General features: G+C 40.1%; 3 protein-coding genes and 1 long non-coding RNA gene across 4 annotated transcripts; 3 read left to right on the forward strand and 1 right to left on the reverse strand.

Annotated features, from left to right (window-relative positions):
- Positions 1–6: 6 nt before the first annotated feature.
- LOC111073984 (poly(U)-specific endoribonuclease homolog) lies at positions 7–2089 on the reverse strand. The gene is made up of 5 exons (XM_022366585.2): positions 1793–2089; positions 1571–1730; positions 1306–1511; positions 1013–1245; positions 7–956 (listed from the first exon to the last, which is right to left on the reverse strand). Exons 1-5 carry the CDS (start codon positions 1926–1928, stop codon positions 711–713), a joined length of 981 nt encoding a protein of 326 aa, XP_022222277.2. The 5' UTR covers positions 1929–2089; the 3' UTR covers positions 7–710.
- A 2552-nt stretch (positions 2090–4641) lies between these two features.
- LOC121404775 lies at positions 4642–9194 on the forward strand. The gene is made up of 3 exons (XR_005968205.1): positions 4642–5339; positions 9065–9087; positions 9152–9194. It is a non-coding gene; the product is annotated as an uncharacterized LOC121404775 (long non-coding RNA).
- A 2-nt stretch (positions 9195–9196) lies between these two features.
- On the forward strand, positions 9197–10242 carry LOC111074274 (globin CTT-VI). Its single transcript, XM_022367006.2, has 3 exons — positions 9197–9429; positions 9491–9652; positions 9718–10242. The coding sequence occupies exons 1-3, from the start codon at positions 9271–9273 to the stop codon at positions 9859–9861; spliced, it is 465 nt and encodes a 154-aa protein (XP_022222698.1). The 5' UTR covers positions 9197–9270; the 3' UTR covers positions 9862–10242.
- A 7586-nt stretch (positions 10243–17828) lies between these two features.
- LOC111071659 (atrial natriuretic peptide receptor 3) lies at positions 17829–19218 on the forward strand. Its single transcript, XM_041594992.1, has 3 exons — positions 17829–18641; positions 18700–18883; positions 19008–19218. Exons 1-3 carry the CDS (start codon positions 18113–18115, stop codon positions 19216–19218), a joined length of 924 nt encoding a protein of 307 aa, XP_041450926.1. The 5' UTR covers positions 17829–18112.
- The last annotated feature ends 2218 nt before the right edge of the window (positions 19219–21436 follow it).

The following is a 21436-nucleotide window of genomic DNA, read 5'->3' on the forward strand; positions in this document are numbered from 1 at the left end:
AAACTTTCATTTCATTTCTACTAATACTAAGCTGATCTGCAAGGCTTCATTCAAGTTCAAGGCTATCGTCATCAATTAATTTCTTTCAACTTTCATGTTCGCTTTACTTTCAATGGTTTGAGCTTTTTCCCCTTTGCCAAGTCATGGAATAAACATAAATGTTACAACTAATAAACAACTTAATGATTTGAGTCCCACGCAATGCTGTCAAAACAAATGAAAAGTAAAGACAAGTCTGAACAGGCTTTCATCGTAAGGCCGAAGCATCAAATACACTTGGAAATATCCCTAGTTTCCATAGAGTAAAATGTTACATTTTGTGGGAGTTCGACGTGCTACTTATAGAGTTTGGAAACATACAAGTTGGTCAATGGACACCCATTAAGATGGATAGTCTTAAGCACCTCCGTAAAGTTTCCTTTGGCGTGCTGGCCATCATTACATTTGCCCCTTTCAAGGGCACTGCCTCAGGAACACTGATGGACAGTGCCTGACTGACTTGTTTGGCAATTGGCCATGACAGTCATGAGAACTTCTTGGAGCCCTCCCACCCCCACAGAGCACTCATAAAGTGCGATAATAAAATGAACTTGACTTTGACATTGGATCTTAGATGGTTCTGTAGGTATGTGTGTTATGAGGTAGCGACGCTGAGACACGAATTGAACTAATTTTATTGACTTAAGGACGGCACTGGGTGTGGGCCGGTTCTAGGGAAGATTTTCTGGATAGGCAGAGGCTATCAGGCGCTTGCCTTTCCAGTCCCACGAGTGGGAGATAATCGAAACACTGGCATGGCCCAGCTGAATGTGGCATGGGTCCTTCTCTGGGGTGCCCAGGAAGCAGGCCGTGTACAGACTCATCTCCAGTTCGGGAGAGGTGCCAACAAAGAAGCCATTTACCGGTTTCCGTATGCCATAGAAGGTGTGACGCAGGCCCAGGGAGATTTGATTGGGCTGCAAGTTAGAAAGGGAATCAGTATCATTATTCGATGGGAGTTTCTGTGACTAACCTTCCCCATTTCCAAGTGGCTGAGCCAGCCCTTGTAGTCGATATTACCGCGCTGCTCTTGATCGGCAAAGTAGATCCAATTGTGGAGGCCCAGCACCTTCTGGTCGCGTAGTTCGGCCATGAAGACATGCTCGAAACTGGAGCTGCCCACAATGCCACGTCCCCGGGAGTAGGGTGTGAACCATAGCTCCTGAAGCAGACGCAGCTGCTCATCATAGTCGCTGCTGACAATATCTGGAAGGTATACCATGTAAGAGTATTCATATACAAACTTCCTATACTCTGTCTGCCCACCTTTGTGCACCAAAAATCTCATCGTTAGCTTCATCGCCCGCGTATTCATCACAGTCCGGAGAAAATCATGCTGTTCCTGTTCATGTTCGGACGTGGTATGCTCGGCCACTGCCACATCCAACTCGTAGTTGTCGAAGAGGCGCAGGAGTAAAGCTGTAGTAGAATTTCCATCTCTGGCCAGCAAATCCTGATGCAGTTCAAAGAGACTTTGGGCAAGGAAAAGTCCCAGATCAGATGAAATCAAAAGGAAGATTATTTGACTCACTTCTTTGGCGCTTTATCATCGTGGGCTCCAGATGTGGTCTTTCCCTGGAGATTCACTTTATAGAGATATGGACTGACGGCAGTCTCCTCCGCATAGAGCGATTTGGAGAGGGCCAAGACATCATCGGGCGCTTTGGGCAGCGGTTTGCTTTGGAAGTACTCTAAGAGAGGCATTCGAATGTACTCTTAAGATGAAAGAGACCCATCCAAGAGAGCGACTCACCATAGAAATGCCAACTCAAGATCCCAATGGTAATGAGCAGCCCCACGATCACAAATCTCTTTAGCTTCTGGCATTTATCACTGTCGATGTTGCTGTTGTTGTTGTTGTTGTTGGTATTCTGTTGCTCAGCATCCATTATTATCTAATTATAATTAATTAAAAATGTTTGTTTTCGCCGTATTTGTTTGTGTCTGCTCTTTCTTTGTATTCGTTCTCTCTCTCTCTCTCTTTTGCACTTTATTATTTCTCTACGATCTCGTGTTTTATCTGGTCAGTTCCGACCCGCTACTGACTGTGGCAACTGTCAAAACGCCACTGAGAGCTTCACTTGGGCTTTGCTCCAGCGGAGATCTGCCCTGCTCTATGGCTGAATATGTTACCCCTCTCCCTATTACAAACACTCACACACACACACATGTGAATTGGATAACTCTCTCACTCTCTCACTTTATTGTGCTCTTTTTGGCGCTCTCTGGGGGATCATCTGTTGTTTCTATACACGGCACTCGTGGGAGAACAAGGGTATATTTGTTTTGTGTACACCTACTAAAAACCATTAGGGTCCACATGCCGCATAAATACTTATGATGAATAAATAGTATTATCCTATCTCCTATCTATCTATCTATCTATCTATCTACATCCTCTATTTTTTATACTTTTCTATGTACTGAACAAAAAATAAATCTGTTCACAGGGTATCCCAAAGATGTAATCCCCAATATTCGATTCTCACCTGTTTGGTTTTGCCTTTCATGCATTTTGTTGTGTTCCAGTTGCCGCTGCGTCTCTGCATGGGTGCAAATATTCGTTTGTTTGGCGTTACAACAAATAATAAGCGCTAGGAATAACATATGGCCAGCATATACTAATGTTCTCGGTTAAACAAGTCCACCTAAACGCATACATAAATAATTCCACATCCACATCGACGTGACTGGAATCGCACAGAGTGTGTACTGCGGGGAATTAAGCAAACAATTTGCTCACGAAATTAGCAATTTGTTTGTTTAGACAAAGTTTTCGTATATGAGTGTCATGTCATTTGTATTGCCGTCTCGACTGCATTATAATTACACCCGAATTGGGTTCTAAACAATTTTCTGGCTCAGAGACAGGCCCAAACAGGAAGCTCTGACGTGATAAGAAAAATTCAAAACTAAAATTTGATTCAAAATGCTGTATAATTATGCAATTAAAAATAAGGTAAAGCTAATTATTCATACCAAATTCGTTTATTGGCAAACGATATTTTCAGAAAATAAAACAGTCCGCCAGCTTCTTGATTAAAAGTGAAATTTAACACGAATAGGTAATGAGAGACACGAACATCTAAATGGAGGTTTTTTTTTTTTGAAATTTTAGTAATTAAACTGGGTTTATTTTCTTTTCCAGCTAAAACACTGTGGAGGATATAGAACCATATGTATATTGTATAGAAGCTAAGTGCCAGTTGTTTTCTGGTTTAATCTATGCAAAAATGTTGACCAAATGAACAGCACCCAAACGTGGTAGAACTGTGTATTTAGTTGATTAGAAAATTAAACAAAATGCAAACATGTGTTTTTGTACAATAGCTTATCTTTAACCCTCAGATTTCGAAATACTTTAACAGTGAGAAATTTAATGATAACCCCATAAATGGTTTTAGACTAATTAAACTATTTTATTTCACCACTTAACGCAGCTCAAAGCAATGCGATCTAGCGCAATGAATATTCTAATTTCTAGAATATACAATGAAGATCATCAGATAAGGAAATCATTGCTGATGATTAAAACTTAAAGGTGAGGATGAAAAAGGTTTGCAATTCATTCATGACTTAGCTTAAAAACTAATAAAGTGAGGTATTCCTTTTAAATATTCTCTAGGTGCAATCTCAATTGCATTACGGATACTCAGTTTTTAATTGATTAGCATCAATGTTTGTTTAGAATCAACGAACACTCCTCAGCAATATTGACCTTATCTTATGAAATAGACAAACAACACGATGAACTTTCCAATCCGCAGTCACAGACCCCCCACCTTTTTCTGTCACTCTACCCATCGAATTGTTTCAGCTGCTTGATAGCAAACGAAGATTACGACTTCGGGAACCTACTACTACTATGCTTATCGTCTTCGTTTCTGGCTTTCTTTTGGTTGTTGCTGCTGTTGTATATTCGAAGAATCTTTATAAAGCCTCGGCTGGTCAGAAATTGTATTCAGTTTGAATTTTAACGGCGTCGTGTGCAGTTGTCTCTGGGGTACCAAAGAACTTGTGTGAGTGCAAACGGACTTTCAATTGAATTGAAGTGTTCATCGTACGAGTATCCATGATTAATGTAAATATTTTCCAATTGAAATGTTTACAATTCTCAATTGTCCAGAATTTTATTTGCATACAGTAAACAATCTTTGCGTGGCGTGACATATTTCTATGAATTAAGTGTGATTTTCTATGGATTTTGTTTGTCATTCAACTACATACATCAGTTTTTTGTTTGTTTGCTTGTTAAGTACGCGTCCTATCAATAGGCCATTGGGGTCTCTGATTTTTCGTTGCTGATAATAAATTGGTCATGTCTAAAATAGCATTTTTTTATTAGAAATAAAGTGATGCAGTAACATGTGTTTGTGAAAATACTATGTACGTTCATAGTTAGTTAATAAACAGGTCTAATTCGGTTAGCGCTGGTTTTTTTTTTTTACGTTTTAAACCAAAGACAAATTTGATTAGCATTTTAAATTTTATTATTTTTTTATAACGTACTCTTTATAATTACATAGTTCTATAAAATCTATTTTGAATTACTCTTCAAATCCATACTTTAAAAAACCGTTGTAAAGCTAACACTACAAGCCCAAAAACTATTAGAAAAGCTTTCGCTCTTAGTCTAAGCTTTTGAGAGCGTACATTACCGAAGCCAACGTTTGCCTAGCTCTGCTGTCCACAGGTGGCCCTTGACTCCGTTTTGTATGGGTGGGGTGGTCGCATACCCTCCAATTCTAATCGGCTTAGGCACGTGCCATTGACTTCCCTGCCATATAGGCGCAATCCGAATACGTTCGTTTTGTGCCTGCACAGCATACGAATTATTTGGGCAGCTGTCGCACACCTTAGACCCCCCTGCAGCTACGCCCCTGTTCCTGTTCCTGCACTCTACTCTCTCTTTCTCTTTGGAGGCGCTCTCTTGGCGCCAGCTTTCGCTCAGTACAGTTTTGGCGCGCACTAAAACGTGCACTGGTGCCGGCAGAGAGCATACTACACGGGGAATCCGCGCTCAGTATTCTTTTTGAACGCAAATCGTGCGGTCCACTCTCTCCGGTATCCGCTATCCGCAGTCCGCTATTCGGTCGGAGCCAGAATAAACGGCAACGGACACGGGAATAATCACGGAAAACGGCACATCAACAAAAAAACTAATCAAGTTTTGCAAATAAAAAATAATAAACAAATAAAGCAGAAGCAGCAACTGCACAACAACAACAAAATAGAAGAGAAAGAGCCAACACAGAAAACACAGATAGTGGACTGCAATTGCGGAATTATGAAAGAATTGGGTGAATAAAAGGAAGACCAACAAAAAAACCAACTGTAAATAATCTTTAGTATTGAGAGCGCTCAACAGGCAAACAGCAAACAGCTGATAGGGCCACCCATTCTTTCTTATAAAGTTTCACTTGGTTTGGGGGCATTATCATTTTGTTTGGCAGATTAAACACTCTCACATAACTCTTTTTACTTATAATTGTGATCGTATAAGCTTCCAACGAGCCAACGAGCCATAAAGCCATGAAACATTTTTCTATTTGTATGAAAATTGGAGTCAAAGCTTTAAAGTGTACTGGACTGCAATTTGAAAGAGATTCTACTTTTTGGGGGAGTCAGTGAAAGTAAACATCATATTCGTATTTATACATTTGCTTAAAACATTAGTTTAACAATACAAATTTGAAGTTAAATTGTGTTTTTATAGTCTGCACAAAAGCGGTCTTTAAATTTATGGATTTCTGTGGTGTCCTTGTGAACAAGTGTCGTCTCTAACAAAAGCAGCAGATTTTTATTGTTGGTATTACTGTCGTTGTCGTTGTCGTTGCTGTTGTTGAGGTAGTCATTATCCTTAATGCCTGTGATGAGCATATGGCTGTCCTACTGTGTGTGTGTGTGGATGTGTATCTGTGCCTGTATATCGACATGTGTCGAGTACTCAGTTTTTGATTGCTTTAAGCGGAATTTAAAAGCCTTTTTAAATCCATGCGAGTATTTATTCAAAGGAATAGTTGTTGTTTGAAAGATGAATTAAGTTGCAGGGCAAATTACAATAATATGCATAAATCTGTTTGGATAAGACTGGAAGCTTTCGCGGGTTCCACAGCCAAAGGATGCTTGCAGGAAGAATGGGAAAAAATATCAACGAATGTTTTTTTTTTTTAATTGACACCGAATAAATCAGAACATATAATAGTCTTGACACCGAATTAATCAGAAAATATAACACAACAATTTTTGTTCATTATTCAGTATTTAAACTATCAAATTACGACAATTAGCTGAGCACACCTCTAGGGTTCAACCAACTTGCATTACTACTACTTCACCACGCGCTCTTGCCTCATCAAAGTTTTTCCAACTAAATTTAATTCAACTTGTTTCCGAATTGTTTTCTAGAAATATACGTTGCAAGAGTATCTCATATTTCAATGGCTCTCAGGTCCAACTCATGCAGGGACTTGGCAACCGACAGATTGTTGTTTTTTGAACTTAAAATAAAATAAATACACAGATATATGTATGTATAGACAGAGAGAGGTAAACGGAGGCAGAGAGAGAATTGCAACCAAATCCATAGCGACACTTGAGTGGCAGCATCACACAGGCAGACAAGCACACACAGATACATTCCCATACACAAGGCTAGAGCGGCACTTTAGCAACACCTGTACCAACCTGTACACCCCTCATCAGGCACACCCCCACCACTTCTGCAGCTGCCACACCCCCATCCCCTTCTACAGCTGACAGAACATCTCTCTACACCTGCCTCAACTGAACTGCCTGCCAGCCAGTCACCCCCTCTCTGGCTGTCTGTCTAGTAGCTGTCCATCAAGTTTGCCTTAATTTAATTAAGCGCTCAATGTCCTTACACACACATTCCTCTGCACAAACACACACACACACATAGATACAGAAGGCAACGCTTGATTTGTTGCTGCCTTTTTTCACTCTTGACTGCAGCCGACACACACAGAGATGTACATATAGATAGAGAGAGTGGGAGGGAGGAATGGAGAGTAGCCAACACTTATACACTTACACTTACAGGCCTCCTGCACTGCCTGCCGTCTGCCCCTCAGAGCTAGTACAACCGCAAAAGCCACAGGCCATTTGGGCATGAAGGATATTACAAAACACGCACACAGTGAAAGACATATGTGCCCCTCACACATACACAGAGACATCTCTCTCTAAGAGTATTTGTATTTGTGCCCCAAAGGGGGTCTTGTAGACAAGGTTACTCTGAGAGATGGCACAATTTTTTATTGTACTATCTTTTTGCCTCCACCTCCACCCTTTCTCCACCTGCACTGACATCTTGCCACCATCAGGTCTACACCTCCCCCATTTCCACCCTCCACGCCACCTTGTTTGCTTTTCCAAGCAACAATACGATGTCAGCCACCTGCTGCGGTTGCACTTGAGTCCATTTCCCTGTTTTTTTCTGCCTGTTTATTATACTGTTCTTTTCCTTCCTCTCACGTTGCCACTCGGTTGCTCTATCTTACTCTAGCTTTTCTCTTTCCCACACTCTCCTCTACGTGTGGTCTATCTATCCCTCCCTCTGTCCCTCTTTCAGTTTGTAAATTTTTAATAAACTTTTGAGTTTACTTTTTAAAACAACTTTCCTTGGGCCGGCTGACATGCCTTTAGGATACTACTCTAAGTGTTTCTGTCATTAAAGGAAAGCGGAAAAGCCAAACCAAGAACCACAACCACAACAACAACAACAACCACAACATGAGAATGAGGAAAACTCATCTCTATTTATTATTCATCAAAATTTCGTTTGTTAAATGTGAATTTTCCTGTGGGCTCTTCTCCTCATAAATATTTATGCATTTCTCCTAGATTGATTTGCGATTTGCATGGAAATGAGTGGGAATCTAGATTTGTTTTGCCTTCTGTTTCATTTGCATTTTCCAAAATATATACGTTACTGCTTTTCAAACAAATATTTACTTCTTTAAATAATTTCACTCAATAATCATTTCTAATGGGAGTGACCGACACCGAACGACGGACCTCCCGCCCGCGTGTTCGCATATTTGTTCGCATTTCTTTGCTCTCTTGCGGCTTACATTTCCGTTTTCCGCATCGAGAAATTTCACTCCCACTGTCAGACCGACCCATCCCACTCTCACCTCTCACATCTCACTCGAGTGGGGCATAGCTAAAGGGGTATGATAATTTTTTGTAAACGAGTGCCAGCCACAAAGTATCCACGGTGATGGGTGCCACACAGACACGGCCAAAGTGGCACTGGCAGGCAGGGGAGGTCAGCTGAGGGCAGACTGGGGCTCGGCACGGCAGTGGAATGGCTGGGAAGGGGTAGAGGGTCAGCTAATGAACTCGAGAGCAGACCATGCCCATGCCTTTGCCAAAAGGTATTTAGTGATGGGGCGAGCATTACATAAAGCGATATTTTAATGGGGTTTCTTATAGAAAAGGGCAGAATGTTTTAAGAGCTTTTTTATTTGGAATTTATGATCGATTTGCTTGTTATTCCTTTGCTGTCTTCCTAAATCCTTAATCTTTACTCTTGGTGAGTAATACTATCGTATCTTTAGCCAAGCTTTCATTAGTTCCATCCAGATTATTTAATACGTTCAAATCCGATTCTGAATCCTATCCCTATCCCTAAAATACGAGTAGTAGAGTATCTATATATGTCTCTATCCCATAAACAATGCTCACCCATCCATAAGCATCACCAACTCACGTTGTCATCCCTAATCCTCGTCTCTGATGATGGAATGTTGATGCTGAATGGGGGTTGTGGGCAGAGGCGTTGTTTTGGGGGCTTGGGTGCTGAGACTGGGCCTGCGATTTTGCTTCTGCTTCAGACTGACAGACGTTAATTTGTGCTCGGAAATAATGATGCTGATGATGCCCATGGTGTTGTTATTGTTGTTGTTGTCGTGACATGGCGAAGGCATTGACTTTTAGCACGTGCTGTGCGCATATTTATATAAGTCACTGTTTGTTGTTTTGATTTCATGTTTGATAGAAAGAGAAAGAAATGAATGAGAGGTGCCTGAGAGCGAGGATAATAATTGATTTTAATATTATATTTTTGCTCTCTATAAATTTTCAGCTTAAGAGCCAACAAAAGAGAGAGGCCATCACCTGAAAGAGAGAGAGAGAGAGAGAGAGGAAGAGCGAGAGCGATAGTTAGAAAGAGTTTACGTACACTGAGCGAAACGGAGCAGAAACATGAACAGCGATGAGGTGCAAGTGATCAAAAAGACCTGGGAGATACCCGTGGCAACACCCACAGATTCGGGTGCAGCCATACTGCAGGAGTTCTTCAATCGTTTTCCGTCCAATTTGGAGAAGTTTCCCTTTCGCGATGTGCCAGTGGATGAGCTAAGTGTAAGTTTTTGGTACTTCCTGAAATTAATATTGGATAGTAATATTTTTGTATATTTTCTAGGGTAATTCACGTTTTCGGGCACATGCTGGCCGGATCATACGCGTCTTTGACGATTCCATCCGGGTCCTCGGCCAGGAGGGGGATGTGGAGAAGCTGGATGAGATCTGGACAAAGATAGCCGTCAGTCATATACCCCGTACCATTTCCAAGGAGTCGTACAATGTAAGATGCAGATCTATCTGTGCATCAGTATTTCCTATATTTAATATTCTTTCTATATCTTTTAGCAACTGAAAGGCATAATTCTGGAAGTGCTTACCGCCGCCTGCAGTCTGGACGAGAGCCAAGCGGCCACGTGGGCCAAACTGGTCGATCATATCTATGGCATTATCTTCAAGGCGATCGATGATGATGGCAATGCCATTCAGTAGACGACGCCGACGATGACAACAGTGGTTGCAACCGATGGTGGCACGCGGCACCTGCCACACACGCACAACACACACACACACACACACACACACACATGCACAGCTTATGTAGTTCTAAGTAAATGATAATTGTTAGTTATTCTCATTTTGTATTCATGATTGCAAAAATGTCCAAAACCAAATACACTTTGAATACTTATAAATGTCTGCGTAGAATTACACACACTCACACACACATGCACACACGAAAACACTCACGAATACACTCAAAACACTCACTCACATTGCTCTGTAAAGCTTTAACCCATTCAGTCAGCCTTAAGCGCTTGATCACAAGAGATAATATAATTAAATAAACGTATGAACATCAAGGATAAAACTTGTCAAAATAGAAGAAGCTTCCCAAACATAATCAGAGCATGCAAAGAATGAAAATGCAGCCTTCATTTGATATCCAATCCCTATCCCCAACTGCATGGAATCTCATTTCATTCTTCGTTTCATTTTCCTTTTGTAAAAAAGACGCATTAAATCATAATTATACAATAATTGCTTACTCAGTCATAAGTAGGACAACAGGAAAAGCATTTAAGCGCACTTGAAAACCATTTCCTGTTTCCCAGCCAGACACTAGCTCACCCACAATACCCACCCACTTATGAGAACGCAAAAAGTTTCCTGTTGGGCAAACAACAATTGCGAGCATCGTTCAAGCGGCTGCTGCTGCCGTTGTTGCTGCTTATGTTGGTGCTGCCGCTGCTTAAAATGCTATTAGTTTTTGTGCATTCAACACTCCCAGAGAGCGGACCAGGAACCGTTTTCAGCCAAAATGCGTGCTCTGGCCCACAATGCTGTGCCGTTTGAGCGATGTGCCCATAATGACATTGCGTATACGCGGTGTGCGTCCAACAGAAGCATTTGCAAATGAAAATATGTTTGAGTGCTCTTGTGGTGTAGTGGTATATTGCACTTAAGGATACCCTATTACAGGATATAGTCTAAGGAGGAGAGCATCAGTGAAGTCTGCTATTCACTAAAGAAAATGTGTAAGCGAATATGCAACAGGAAACACATCCTGCTAGCTGTCCACTTTCCACCCAAACAAATAATATCCTAACATTTAACGCGTAATGGGTACAAGAAAAAGGGAGATAAAAAGGAAAATGGAAAATTACAAAATAGAACAAAGGCGCAAACAAGAAACTAGAATAATGGCTTGGACGTAGGAGATGGTTTAAGCCATAGGAGAATATAAAGCCCATTTAAGAACAAATTACTTTATACTTAACTGTCCTATCGCTGTACTTTCCTTGCACTTTTTTTATGTACACCATTCCCCATACTTTATGTACTCTCTTTATCCCCCACACTATCTATATTATTTTCACACATTGCTAAGGCGTTAATTGGGGGGCGTTTCTGGGCCCACACTATGTACACCTCACCTATCAGGCAACTGACATTAGCTGCAGATAACAGACCCAGCAGCGGGCTAACAGAGATGGCACTGTTAAGACCAGCTGTTATCAGCAGGCTTTCTTATCAGTTAACATGGAGCATTGTTGAGATTGTGTGTCTGTATCTTTGTGTGCGTGCCGCTGCATTGGTGAAATGTTCCACAAAAAGGTCTCTGGTCGAGCTTTTCAATAGTTTGGCCAATAATGAAGAGCGGAAAAATAACAAAGTGAACAGTTTACCCAAGCGACCGCGAATTTCAGTTCAATTTCGACAACGGGTGCGCATTGAAGCGGGCGACAAAACAAAATTCTTATTCGATGGGAATAAATCGCGCGCGGAATTTATTTCGTACGTTTTTTTGATGCGGCTGATTGCATGAAATATATATTCTTTTTTGGCTCTGAAATGGTGTGACTGGACTGGTGTTGTGGTGCAGTTTAGTTTAAACAAAAGAAAGAAAAATTTGTTCGCCGCTGTCAAATTGTGAAAAGGCATCAGAAAAAATATGCATTGAATGTGGAATAAATATGGAAAGTGTGAGGCACGGGCCTTCTGAAAGAAAACCGCAAAAACAATACTAGAGTGAAAAATATTAAAAATAAATTAGTGCAATAGATGGAATATTTGTGAAAAAAATGTATAAAGTTAAAGGCATGAATTATTAAATGTAGATGAAACAATATTTAAATGAAGTAACAAATAAAATTACTCAACTAACTTTAAACTTTGTGTTGAATTGTAAAATATCTAAAAAAAACTCTTTAAAGAGTGTATCAAAGGAAGCATATTTTAAAGTTTCAAAGCACAAGTCCCGAGCACAAATAGTTCAGTAAGAAAGGCAAAAATTGGCTAAAGGAAAAATTACACAAGCAATTTGCATTGTTATCTAGCATTTGAAATATTTTTCCAGACAAAAGCGTAGGTAAGATACTTTTTTCATCTATCTCTATTTCTAGTCCGAAAGCATTCCGTGGATAGCATCCCATTGACAGGGATACCCAACCGTTGACACGCCCCTCCTATGCCACATCTCATGCAAATTCACTTTCTCACACTTTGAAAGGACTTTCAGCACTCCCCCTCCGTCACCCCCTCCATCTGTCTGGGATAAAAGCAAATGATTGCAAAACAACATTATGCCCTAGGGCATATATTGGCAACTATGTTGGTGCCATTGGCAAAATTAAAATAGAACATATACCAAAATGCAAATTGCTCTATAGATGAGGACAAAGACTAGGTTACTTAGTCGTAGTATAAACCCCTAGCCGGAATTCATAAAATATTTGACCCGCTCTTGACTTTGTAGCTGCCACGCATATTACTCATACGCCGCATTGTGTTTATATTGAATTTGCATAAATCATTGAAGCGCTTTCTTTTTATGCTTAGCTGGGTAGGGATTTGTGTTTGGTGTGGATAAAAGTACTCGTATGCCAGCACAAAATGAGATTTGCTGGCTCTGGGTAATAAAAGTCAACAGGAGGACTTAGAAAAAGGGAAAATATATTATAATTTAATGGAATATTAGTGATTCCGGACGATGCAACAGCCAAAGTTCCCACTAAGAAACTCTTTTTTTAAATTTAAAGTCACTTGTCATGGAAGAATCCCTTCTAGAGGTTTTTCAGGTGCATCATTTAATATGAATACTAAAGGATTTATGTGTTTTGACCTTTCCCAATTGAAATAAAATCGGCAAAAAAATCTGCACTACATTAATTCCGTCTGACTGTAATTATGATAATTGATTGACCAGCTTCAATTTTCTCCTTGTGTGGAAAAACATCAATTATCCAGTTCCCTCTTCATGTTCAGTGCACATTTTTGTGATTGCTTCGGACAGACTTCCGCTCGTTCGTTGACTTTTTTAGCCATGTTTAGCATACATTTTAAGCTCTATTTGCCGTCCACTTCTAAGTGAAAATGACATCCGCTGACGACGCACTGAAGTATGCAGCATATTCCAGGCCAAAGGCCACACTACGTATACATAATGCTGTGACAGAGCCAGGCCAATGGTCACACCCATGTCGGACATGGCCACGTGATGGTATAAATATACAAATTAATCAATTGGTAAAACGATACCCGAACAAATATGAACAATTTCTGTAGAAAAGGGTTAGGCAAGCAAAATAAAATAAACTTTCAGCTGAAGCTTCTTTAAGCTGGGAATTTTTTAGAGATTAAAGTTTTTTGCCTGCCCTGTGCTTGGGTCGCACAATTGATGGAAGTTTACTGCTGTGTGGTAAGTTTTCAAATGGTTTCGACGATATGTGGGTGCAGAAAGAAAACTTTTTCAAGTCAATTTAATTGACCATGAAAGCGGTTCAATATTCCAGCGCGAGAGAGAAAAACAAACCATAAAATGGTGGGGTCATAAAATGGCTCTGGCTTTTTGTGGATTTGTTCTGTAGTTTTTTTTAGTGTTTAATTAAATCTAGTTGGGGATTGGCTTACGCGATGAAAGAAAGTACATACTTTCTGTCAACAGAAGCTGAGTTTAATCACATAAATGGACTTTAAGTTCGAGTTTTTCCAGGATACTGAGAGCGAGAGACAAGCTAAGAAAAAAACACAAAGGTTGCATTTTATTTTACTCTCTTTTATATACAGTTCTTCAATTTGAGAACCTTTTTATATCTTTCAATTAAATGATTTGTGATAAGTCCTTATAATCGCTTTGTTTCATATTTCCCCATTTCTTTACTGGCACTTTAACAGAAAAAAATGAATTTAATCCGTTTAAGCGTGGGATTTAATTACAGTTCGTTGGACGCCTGCTGGTGGCCACGATCCACGGAACTTAACAGGCGTGCCATAAATGCCACCGCATGGTCCCTGGGGGTAGTCTCAGAGACTGTTTTCCTACGCCCTGATGAGGGATAAAGTTTAAACTTTGCTTTCCCCATCGTTCCATCGTCTAGACAGTAGAGCACGTGTCAGGGGAACTAAGTGTTTACTTTCCTCATGTGTACTTTTTTAATTGTGGTTTTTCATGGCTGTCTAAATTTAAATGAATTAAAAATTCATAATTAATATGTACCTACATTTGGCATATGAGTACACAAATTCCCGCACATGACAAATGGATATTTAAGTTGTATGCAAATCGAAGAGATCTAAAACCGATTCATAAACAAACCCAAATTAACTCGCCCGGTTACAGACAGTCCACATTGAAGTTCAAAGATATTATAATTTCGGTTTGGAAACCTTATACAGATATCTCCCATATGGTTTACCACTTCCCCGTAGATATCGCATACATATATCTATATATTGCTGACTTTTCCGTAATCTTATCGAGGCACACGGCAGGCAGTCGGCAGTCCGGAGGTTGATTGCACATTCAAAATAAACAATTTACTATAAATAGACCGCAAAAAGGTTCAATCGTAGACGGTTTGTCTTTCGACTCTTTGATCCCAAAAAGGTTCAATTCTCTTCATAGAAAATATAGTCGATAAATTGATTGATATTGTATTTGGTCTGCTGGAGTACTTTGTATGGTTTGAAGTGGCTGACATCTAAAAGATTGTTCTACTTGAGTTTTTATATAAATAATGGTTATAGAAATTATTGGCTTTCGGTAACTGCAGTTATAAATAGCAATTGACGTTGATTAGAAAGCTGGAAAAGAGGAGGCAAACTATGTTCTATGAAACTCCTTGTAAGGATTCTCAGGAATATAATTTCTTGGTAAACAAATTTAATTTAATATAATTCCACACAACTGATGTGTTCGACATGCAAAACCGTGGAATTCCCCTGACAGACTACTCCCCAAATCTCATAGATTTAGTTTGGTTTGTTTTACAAGTTGAGTGCCTGATAAAAAACGACCAAAAACCGAACATAGTAATACTCTAGTACAGCCGTGAATCGTCGACAACTGTGTCCATGTGTGTCTGAGTGCTGGGGCTTAGCATGCTCGATGGGCTTATGGTCCGGCTCCGGGGCCATTCGGAGCACCGTGAGTGGCAACATGTTCAGCAAATGCCGCCGAATATGATTGATTCGCTCAGCTCGGCGATTTGTGGCGATTTCTAGGCTTTGTCAGTCCCTGTCCCTCAGCGTGCGATCATAATCAGTCAAGGAGCTGGCCAAAAGTGCTCAGTGCCTAAAAATAAACTGACGTTCGGCCAAAGACTGAGTCTAAAACTGATAAGAGCCGCCTGAATGCCTGCGATGATGTCCATGCCAATTTGTTAATAAATTTATTTGATTTTCACACACTCGTCGTCGGCACCGGCACCTTGAATGCCACTGTGGAGTATTTGTTTTTTACTCATAGTACTTTCAGTTCTATTTCTGTCCTTCTATCAATGCAAATAGTGTGCTTCCTATATGATTGATGTTCTGCTTCTGCCTCTGCTACTGTTTCTGGGTTTCGCAAAATGAAATTAGTTCTCTTCTTCATTCAACCTGCTGATATCGGCAGGTTACGGTTACTGGCAGCAGGCACATGACCCAAAGAGTTTTTTTTTGTATTTTGATATCATTAATATTTTTACTATTTTCTGCATTGTCACAGTTCGTGTCGAGTGTCAGGGGGTCTTGTGATGAATTCTTATTAATTGCTGACAGTTCCGATCGCAGTTTTTAGGTGTTTGCTCAGCGATACGCAGGGTTCCCCGTTCCATCATCATCATCATCAACAGCCAGTTCTTTCTCGAGTTTGTGCCGGGGTTTTTCGACAACAAGCTGCGTATACGCAATCTCAAGTTCGATGAGGCCCACGGCGATTTGTGTTAGACAGTTGGACAGCAGATAAAGTGCCCTGTGCCATCCCCAAAGGGAAGACTGTCTGGTGGTCCCCAAAATTATGACCCGAACTACACAGTGGATGTTATTAAATAGCATACAATATTGAAAGTTGCATCAGACCGAACTTTGTATACCCTTTTAGATTAAATTGTACTGTTCGATTTATCGGTTATTTTTATAATTCCTATTGAATACTCTTGTTTTTAAATAACCCCATTGAAAATCAATGAAAATCTTGAATGATTCATGCAAATTTATAATAAAGTTCATGTGATCCTTTTATAGTTGATTTATTCTTGCAAATTTTAATTCAAACCTTAAATATTCTTCCAGCAATCACGGCGTAATATTCTGTTTCAACGTTATATCTTTATCATTCAATCACAAATCACTTCAAATGTTTGTTTGTTCGCAGCCAAAGTCCATTCTATCAACTAATCCAATTAGATCGTTCAAGGGGTCAGAGATACTCTTTAAATTTACTATGCGAACCGCATGACTAACTGAAATGACTCTCGACGATACACAGCAATCATAAGTTTACCGCTTGTCATTAGATAAGATTAGGCATCGCCCGAACTGAAGCACTAACTAGATCTGGCAGCATGTTGCCTGCTACCATTTAACACGTTTTTGTTGCTGCTGCTGCTGTTGGATGGTATATTTCGGTTAGTTTTTTCCTACGCTTATGACGTTTCGTTAGCTAACGCAAATATTGTGACGCTTTGAAGTTTAAGACATTCGAGTGGGGGCCAATTTGTATGAGATTTCCATGAATGTTAGCATTTGACACATTCCCTTGATGGCAGCCTTATCGTGGGACATACACATGCAATGTGCACAAAACAATTCCAGGGAAATTGGCATAAACAATAGCACACAACCCGTGTCCATTATCTAATGCAGCAACTTCAATAGAAATCGAGCAAATAATTATGGACATCAGAAGCGATGAATCAGCAGGGGGAATCGAATCATAAAACACCAACACAATCCACAACTCATTGAACCCGAAATTGTGCTGTTAAAAGGCCAAAATGAACAGTTTATGGGTTTTGGTATCATGTATTGACATATACATATGCATGTGTATTCATAACAGTTGGAGAAATTTCTTTACTTCGAGAGACTCGAAAGTCACAAACTGCAGTTCAATGGAAGATAAAGTGTGTTATTTGTGTGTTTGCTATCAATCAACTGTTTTCTGTGTGCTCAAGGATGTGATAGCTGCAATGGGAAATAAAGATATTTATGATGGACAAAGACATTGATTTTTATGGCTGGGGATTGCTAATGTGTTAGTTTTCATGTTATTTAATTATAGAATTACCTGTTGAAATAAGTTTAAATGATTTGATGTTTCTGATAAGAAGTCAATTGATTAGATTTATTTGAGTATTTGGAATGGGTTTTGGAAATCTCTAGCTTTTGTTCATAGTCGGCCAATGCTCCTTATGACTCATCCTATTACCACTGAGTAGCTCATTAAGATTAATTTATTTAATCTATGTAATTATAAATATTTGCAACAAGAAGATTTTAAGTATTTTAAATAGAAATCCCATAAATATTAATCAAAATCTCATAATTTCATCAGAAGTTACCCTTTAAACTAGTTTTTGGCTCTCAATATTAAGCATACGCCATGGCAACCGCCCACAATTAGCTCACTCATGCCTCAAGGGCAGGCCATTAAAACTTTAATGATTTATGTATACATATATACCCGCAGAGAAGGCGCCACAGCTAATGACTTCAATGACTTCATTCACACCAACAGGAGCCGCAGCAGCAGCACCCCCTACATCTAGCCACAACTGAAACCTCGAAGCAACATGCAGCGGCAAAACTTCACTTCAATTATGCGAGCAATCAAAGCGACTTAATTAGCCGCCAGCTGTCACAAGAGTCCTCACAGCAATCAGAGAGACAGAGAGCGACAAACTGAGTTAAGTTGGATGTGAAATTGGAGAAGGAAACCACAGATCCAGTGCAAACTAATAGAAAGCGAGGAAGGACTATGCAAATGAGCCAAATCAAGGCGGCTCATGGGCAATTCGGATTACAACATGACACAGCAGACGAGCAGCAGAGTTGCAAATCATTTGATTTGATTAGAGTCCCAGCCGCAGTCCTGCCCACGACAGGAGCAAACAATACCCCAATGGGCAGGCCTCAGCTGCTCCTACTACTGGGCCTTCTCTGCCTCTGCCTCACCCTGGAGAGCTGTCAGGCCGAGTGCCGGATTGAGCCTGCCCGTGACTGTGAATCCATTTGCGATGCAAGCGGGAAAAATTGCACCATTCGCGCTTTGGTCCTGCTGCCGGATGACAACATGTACCAGGCCTCATTGCCACGAGTGCTACCTATCCTTAAGGTAGCCGAGCAGCAGATACGCGCCAAGGCATTGATTCCACCGCACATTGACTTTGAGTGGCTGGCCCACGACACCAAGTGCGATGCCTCATTGGGCGTGATCAAGGCAATGGATGGGATCATCAAGCAATGTGCCCAGGTGATCTTTGGCCCTGTTTGTGACTACTCCTTGGGTAAGACCTTATCTGAATCCTAATTTAGCTTTCGCTCTGAATTTTGTACGTTTTACAGCTGCTGTCAGTCGGATTACCAAGTACTTTAACAGCCAGGGCACCCCTCTGATCTCTGTGGGTGGATCTACCTATGACTTTGAGCAGAAGAAAACCGATTGCAACGACGAGTTCTATATGCTACTGCGTACGGGAATGGTGAGCTTTGAGACCATCTCTGAGTTGACTATAAATGTGATGAAGCGGTAAGGGGCTGATTCATCAATGATACATATAGAGCAATAAACCTACTTGTATATACATATATGCTTGTATATTTAAGCTGCCGTTGACTCAATTTACCCTTTATTTTTTTACACCTTTTTGCAGCCACAACTGGTCCCATTCCATCTTCTACTACGAACGCGATGGCCAGCGGAGCGTGGCTGGGATGCACACCTGTTTCCTCATGATGAAATCCCTCGGCAAACAGATGCGCAACGAGAACATGACATTCGCACAGTTTCCACTGGAGCCCCATTTGAAAAATCGCACGGAGGAAATGCGGCGGGAAATTGGCAATAAACATTCAAGTGAGTAAAAAAACAACAGTAAATTTTCATGTTATTTTCAGTCTGTAATCTGTCATGGTAATGTAAGCGATGCTAACAGAATTATGTTAAAAGTTTCAACAACAAATTGCTTTAGCCGAGACAGCAACCAATGGGAGTGCAGCTAAAAATTGCACCCCATAAATGAATGCCACATTTTTAAAAAGCTTTCAAAGCCTCGCAGGACACAGCTACCATTGCGTATACGTGATATTTAAATATATGTATGTAGGCAAATGTATGTATGAAAATGGGAAAATGGGCTAAAATCGAAACATATAGAAATGTATAGAAACAAACAACGAGTATAATTAATATCTTCTAAATATTTAGTCATATAATGTCTAAAAGAAATCAGTGTGTATCTTAGAACTGTGTATCTAGAACTAAGAACTAAAAATCTGTGTAATCTAATAACTGCAATCCTTAAAAATAAAGCTCAGTCTGCGCCTAAGTATAAACTTTTCTACCACATCTCGCGCCAAACTAAAACATAAACAAACCCACTCCACATTCCAGTTGGACCACTGGCAAGAGCTTTATGACGATGCCACGTGCAGCTTGCCACAGCTGTTCGGCTGGCCAAAAATGCCGGTTGCGTATCGATATCGGTATCGAAACGAGGACCAAACTCACTCGGGTCGGGTCCCCCCCGTTGATATGGCGCCAGAAGCCGGTGATAAACCGTTAAGTGAACAACAGTCAAGGCGGAACAGCAGCTGAAAAGTGGCATCAAGTGAAAGTGTTGGAAAAACTCAAGTTGTCGCGTTACCAGTGCAAATTAAAGTGGCCAAGTGAATGTAATGATTGATGGATTTATAGAGCAATACAAATTGCAAATAAAAAATTCAGAATACAAGAAAAATAATGAATAATTCGCTGCATGTGGCAGCCGCATAGCAAGAAGCAATTGCTTGATTGCATCCAACTTTGACAAGGAAAAGCTGCGATTTTGATAAATGATCGGTGGATGTGTGGTCACAATGGGATAAAGGCTGCAAAAAGGGGGTTTTTTTTCACAGATGCAATTTTGCACTATATTTATTTGGTTCTCATTTTTTACTTATGGTATTTACATATAAATGATTCGTTGCAAACAATTTCGAAAGGAATTACCTAGGGATTCTTTTCTTTTTCTTTCCTTGCTTCCCCTCTCATAGATTGAGAACTTTATTTAAAAACTATAGCTTATGGAAGTGTGTCGCACAATATGATCTTTAAAGCATCCTCAAACAGCGATAGAATAAAAAAAAATGTTGTCTGCTTTACTCATTGCCATGCAAACAACGTCGCCGTCTATTCCGCTCTTAGCTGCCATTTCAGGCTGATTCCTGCCTTGGCACACGTCCGGGCTAAGGCGCCACAGCAGCTTCCAGGGGTCATATATAAAAAACAGCTGCATCAGCAAACTGCAACAACAATTAAAATGTGACTTGCCTCCAAAATTTACTCGTATTTTTCTCGTTAGTTGAACCTTAACGGAAAACGAAAACAACTGCAACTTTAAAGTGCATTTCACAATAGATGCGAATCACTTAACAATTCTTGGTTCATAAATCATTCTCCTTGGAATTGCATTGTTCCAAAAATTGCATTTCCTCTTAAACTACCTCACAGAGCAGCTCTAGCAGGTTCTTTTTAAATGGTTGGATCCTGCCTGCAGAGGAGACCACTTCATCACAACAAACGCCATTTAACTAACTTAGTTTGTGGGACAGGAAAAAGTGGGTCATAAATTTACATATGTTGGCAGCTAGTTCCGGCGGTAAGGAGCTAAAGTGCACGATTAATGCCGTAATGTTTGGGCAATTTATTTTGGTTGCAAGGCACAACTTTTGTGCCCTAAAACACTTGAGATCTTAATGAAACTCACATAAAAATAAATAAAAGTGTTGAAATATATGGTGTTGGGTAGATTATAGTTAGATTTGTTGCTGCATATCTTTGCAAGGGAATATAGCAGCTTTTCCTCGAGAATTGATACACCTTGTGGGCTTAGAAACCATTTCTTAGTTTGAAGAACTTTCCCTAATGGTTCTTTTAATATTTATTATCCTTCAATATTATTTTTCACAATGTGCCTCCCCCCTGCATTAGAAATCCAAACAAAAGTCCAAAGTTTACCCTGAACTAAATCAAAAAATGGATGGCAAAACAACAAAAAAACAAAAAGAAAGGCGAAACTTTGGGCAACGATTGTTGGAGAGT

Source organism: Drosophila obscura, unplaced genomic scaffold (genome assembly GCF_018151105.1).
Source record: "Drosophila obscura isolate BZ-5 IFL unplaced genomic scaffold, ASM1815110v1 contig_4, whole genome shotgun sequence".
Classification (NCBI taxonomy): domain Eukaryota; kingdom Metazoa; phylum Arthropoda; class Insecta; order Diptera; family Drosophilidae; genus Drosophila; species Drosophila obscura.

Bases quoted from the DNA above. Each gene is read 5' to 3' on its own strand.
- LOC111073984 (XM_022366585.2), bottom strand. From the start codon at position 1,928: ATGGATGCTGAGCAACAGAATACCAACAACAACAACAACAACAGCAAC. The intron at 1,731-1,792 runs GTGAGTCGCTCT...TGCCTCTCTTAG, and splicing joins CTTGAGTTGGCATTTCTATG to AGTACTTCCAAAGCAAACCG. The intron at 957-1,012 runs GTTAGTCACAGA...TCTAACTTGCAG, and splicing joins GCCACTTGGAAATGGGGAAG to CCCAATCAAATCTCCCTGGG.
- LOC111074274 (XM_022367006.2), top strand. From the start codon at position 9,271: ATGAACAGCGATGAGGTGCAAGTGATCAAAAAGACCTGGGAGATACCC. The intron at 9,430-9,490 runs GTAAGTTTTTGG...TATATTTTCTAG, and splicing joins TGCCAGTGGATGAGCTAAGT to GGTAATTCACGTTTTCGGGC. The intron at 9,653-9,717 runs GTAAGATGCAGA...TATATCTTTTAG, and splicing joins TTTCCAAGGAGTCGTACAAT to CAACTGAAAGGCATAATTCT.
- LOC111071659 (XM_041594992.1), top strand. From the start codon at position 18,113: ATGCAAATGAGCCAAATCAAGGCGGCTCATGGGCAATTCGGATTACAA. The intron at 18,642-18,699 runs GTAAGACCTTAT...TACGTTTTACAG, and splicing joins TGTTTGTGACTACTCCTTGG to CTGCTGTCAGTCGGATTACC. The intron at 18,884-19,007 runs GTAAGGGGCTGA...ACCTTTTTGCAG, and splicing joins ACTATAAATGTGATGAAGCG to CCACAACTGGTCCCATTCCA.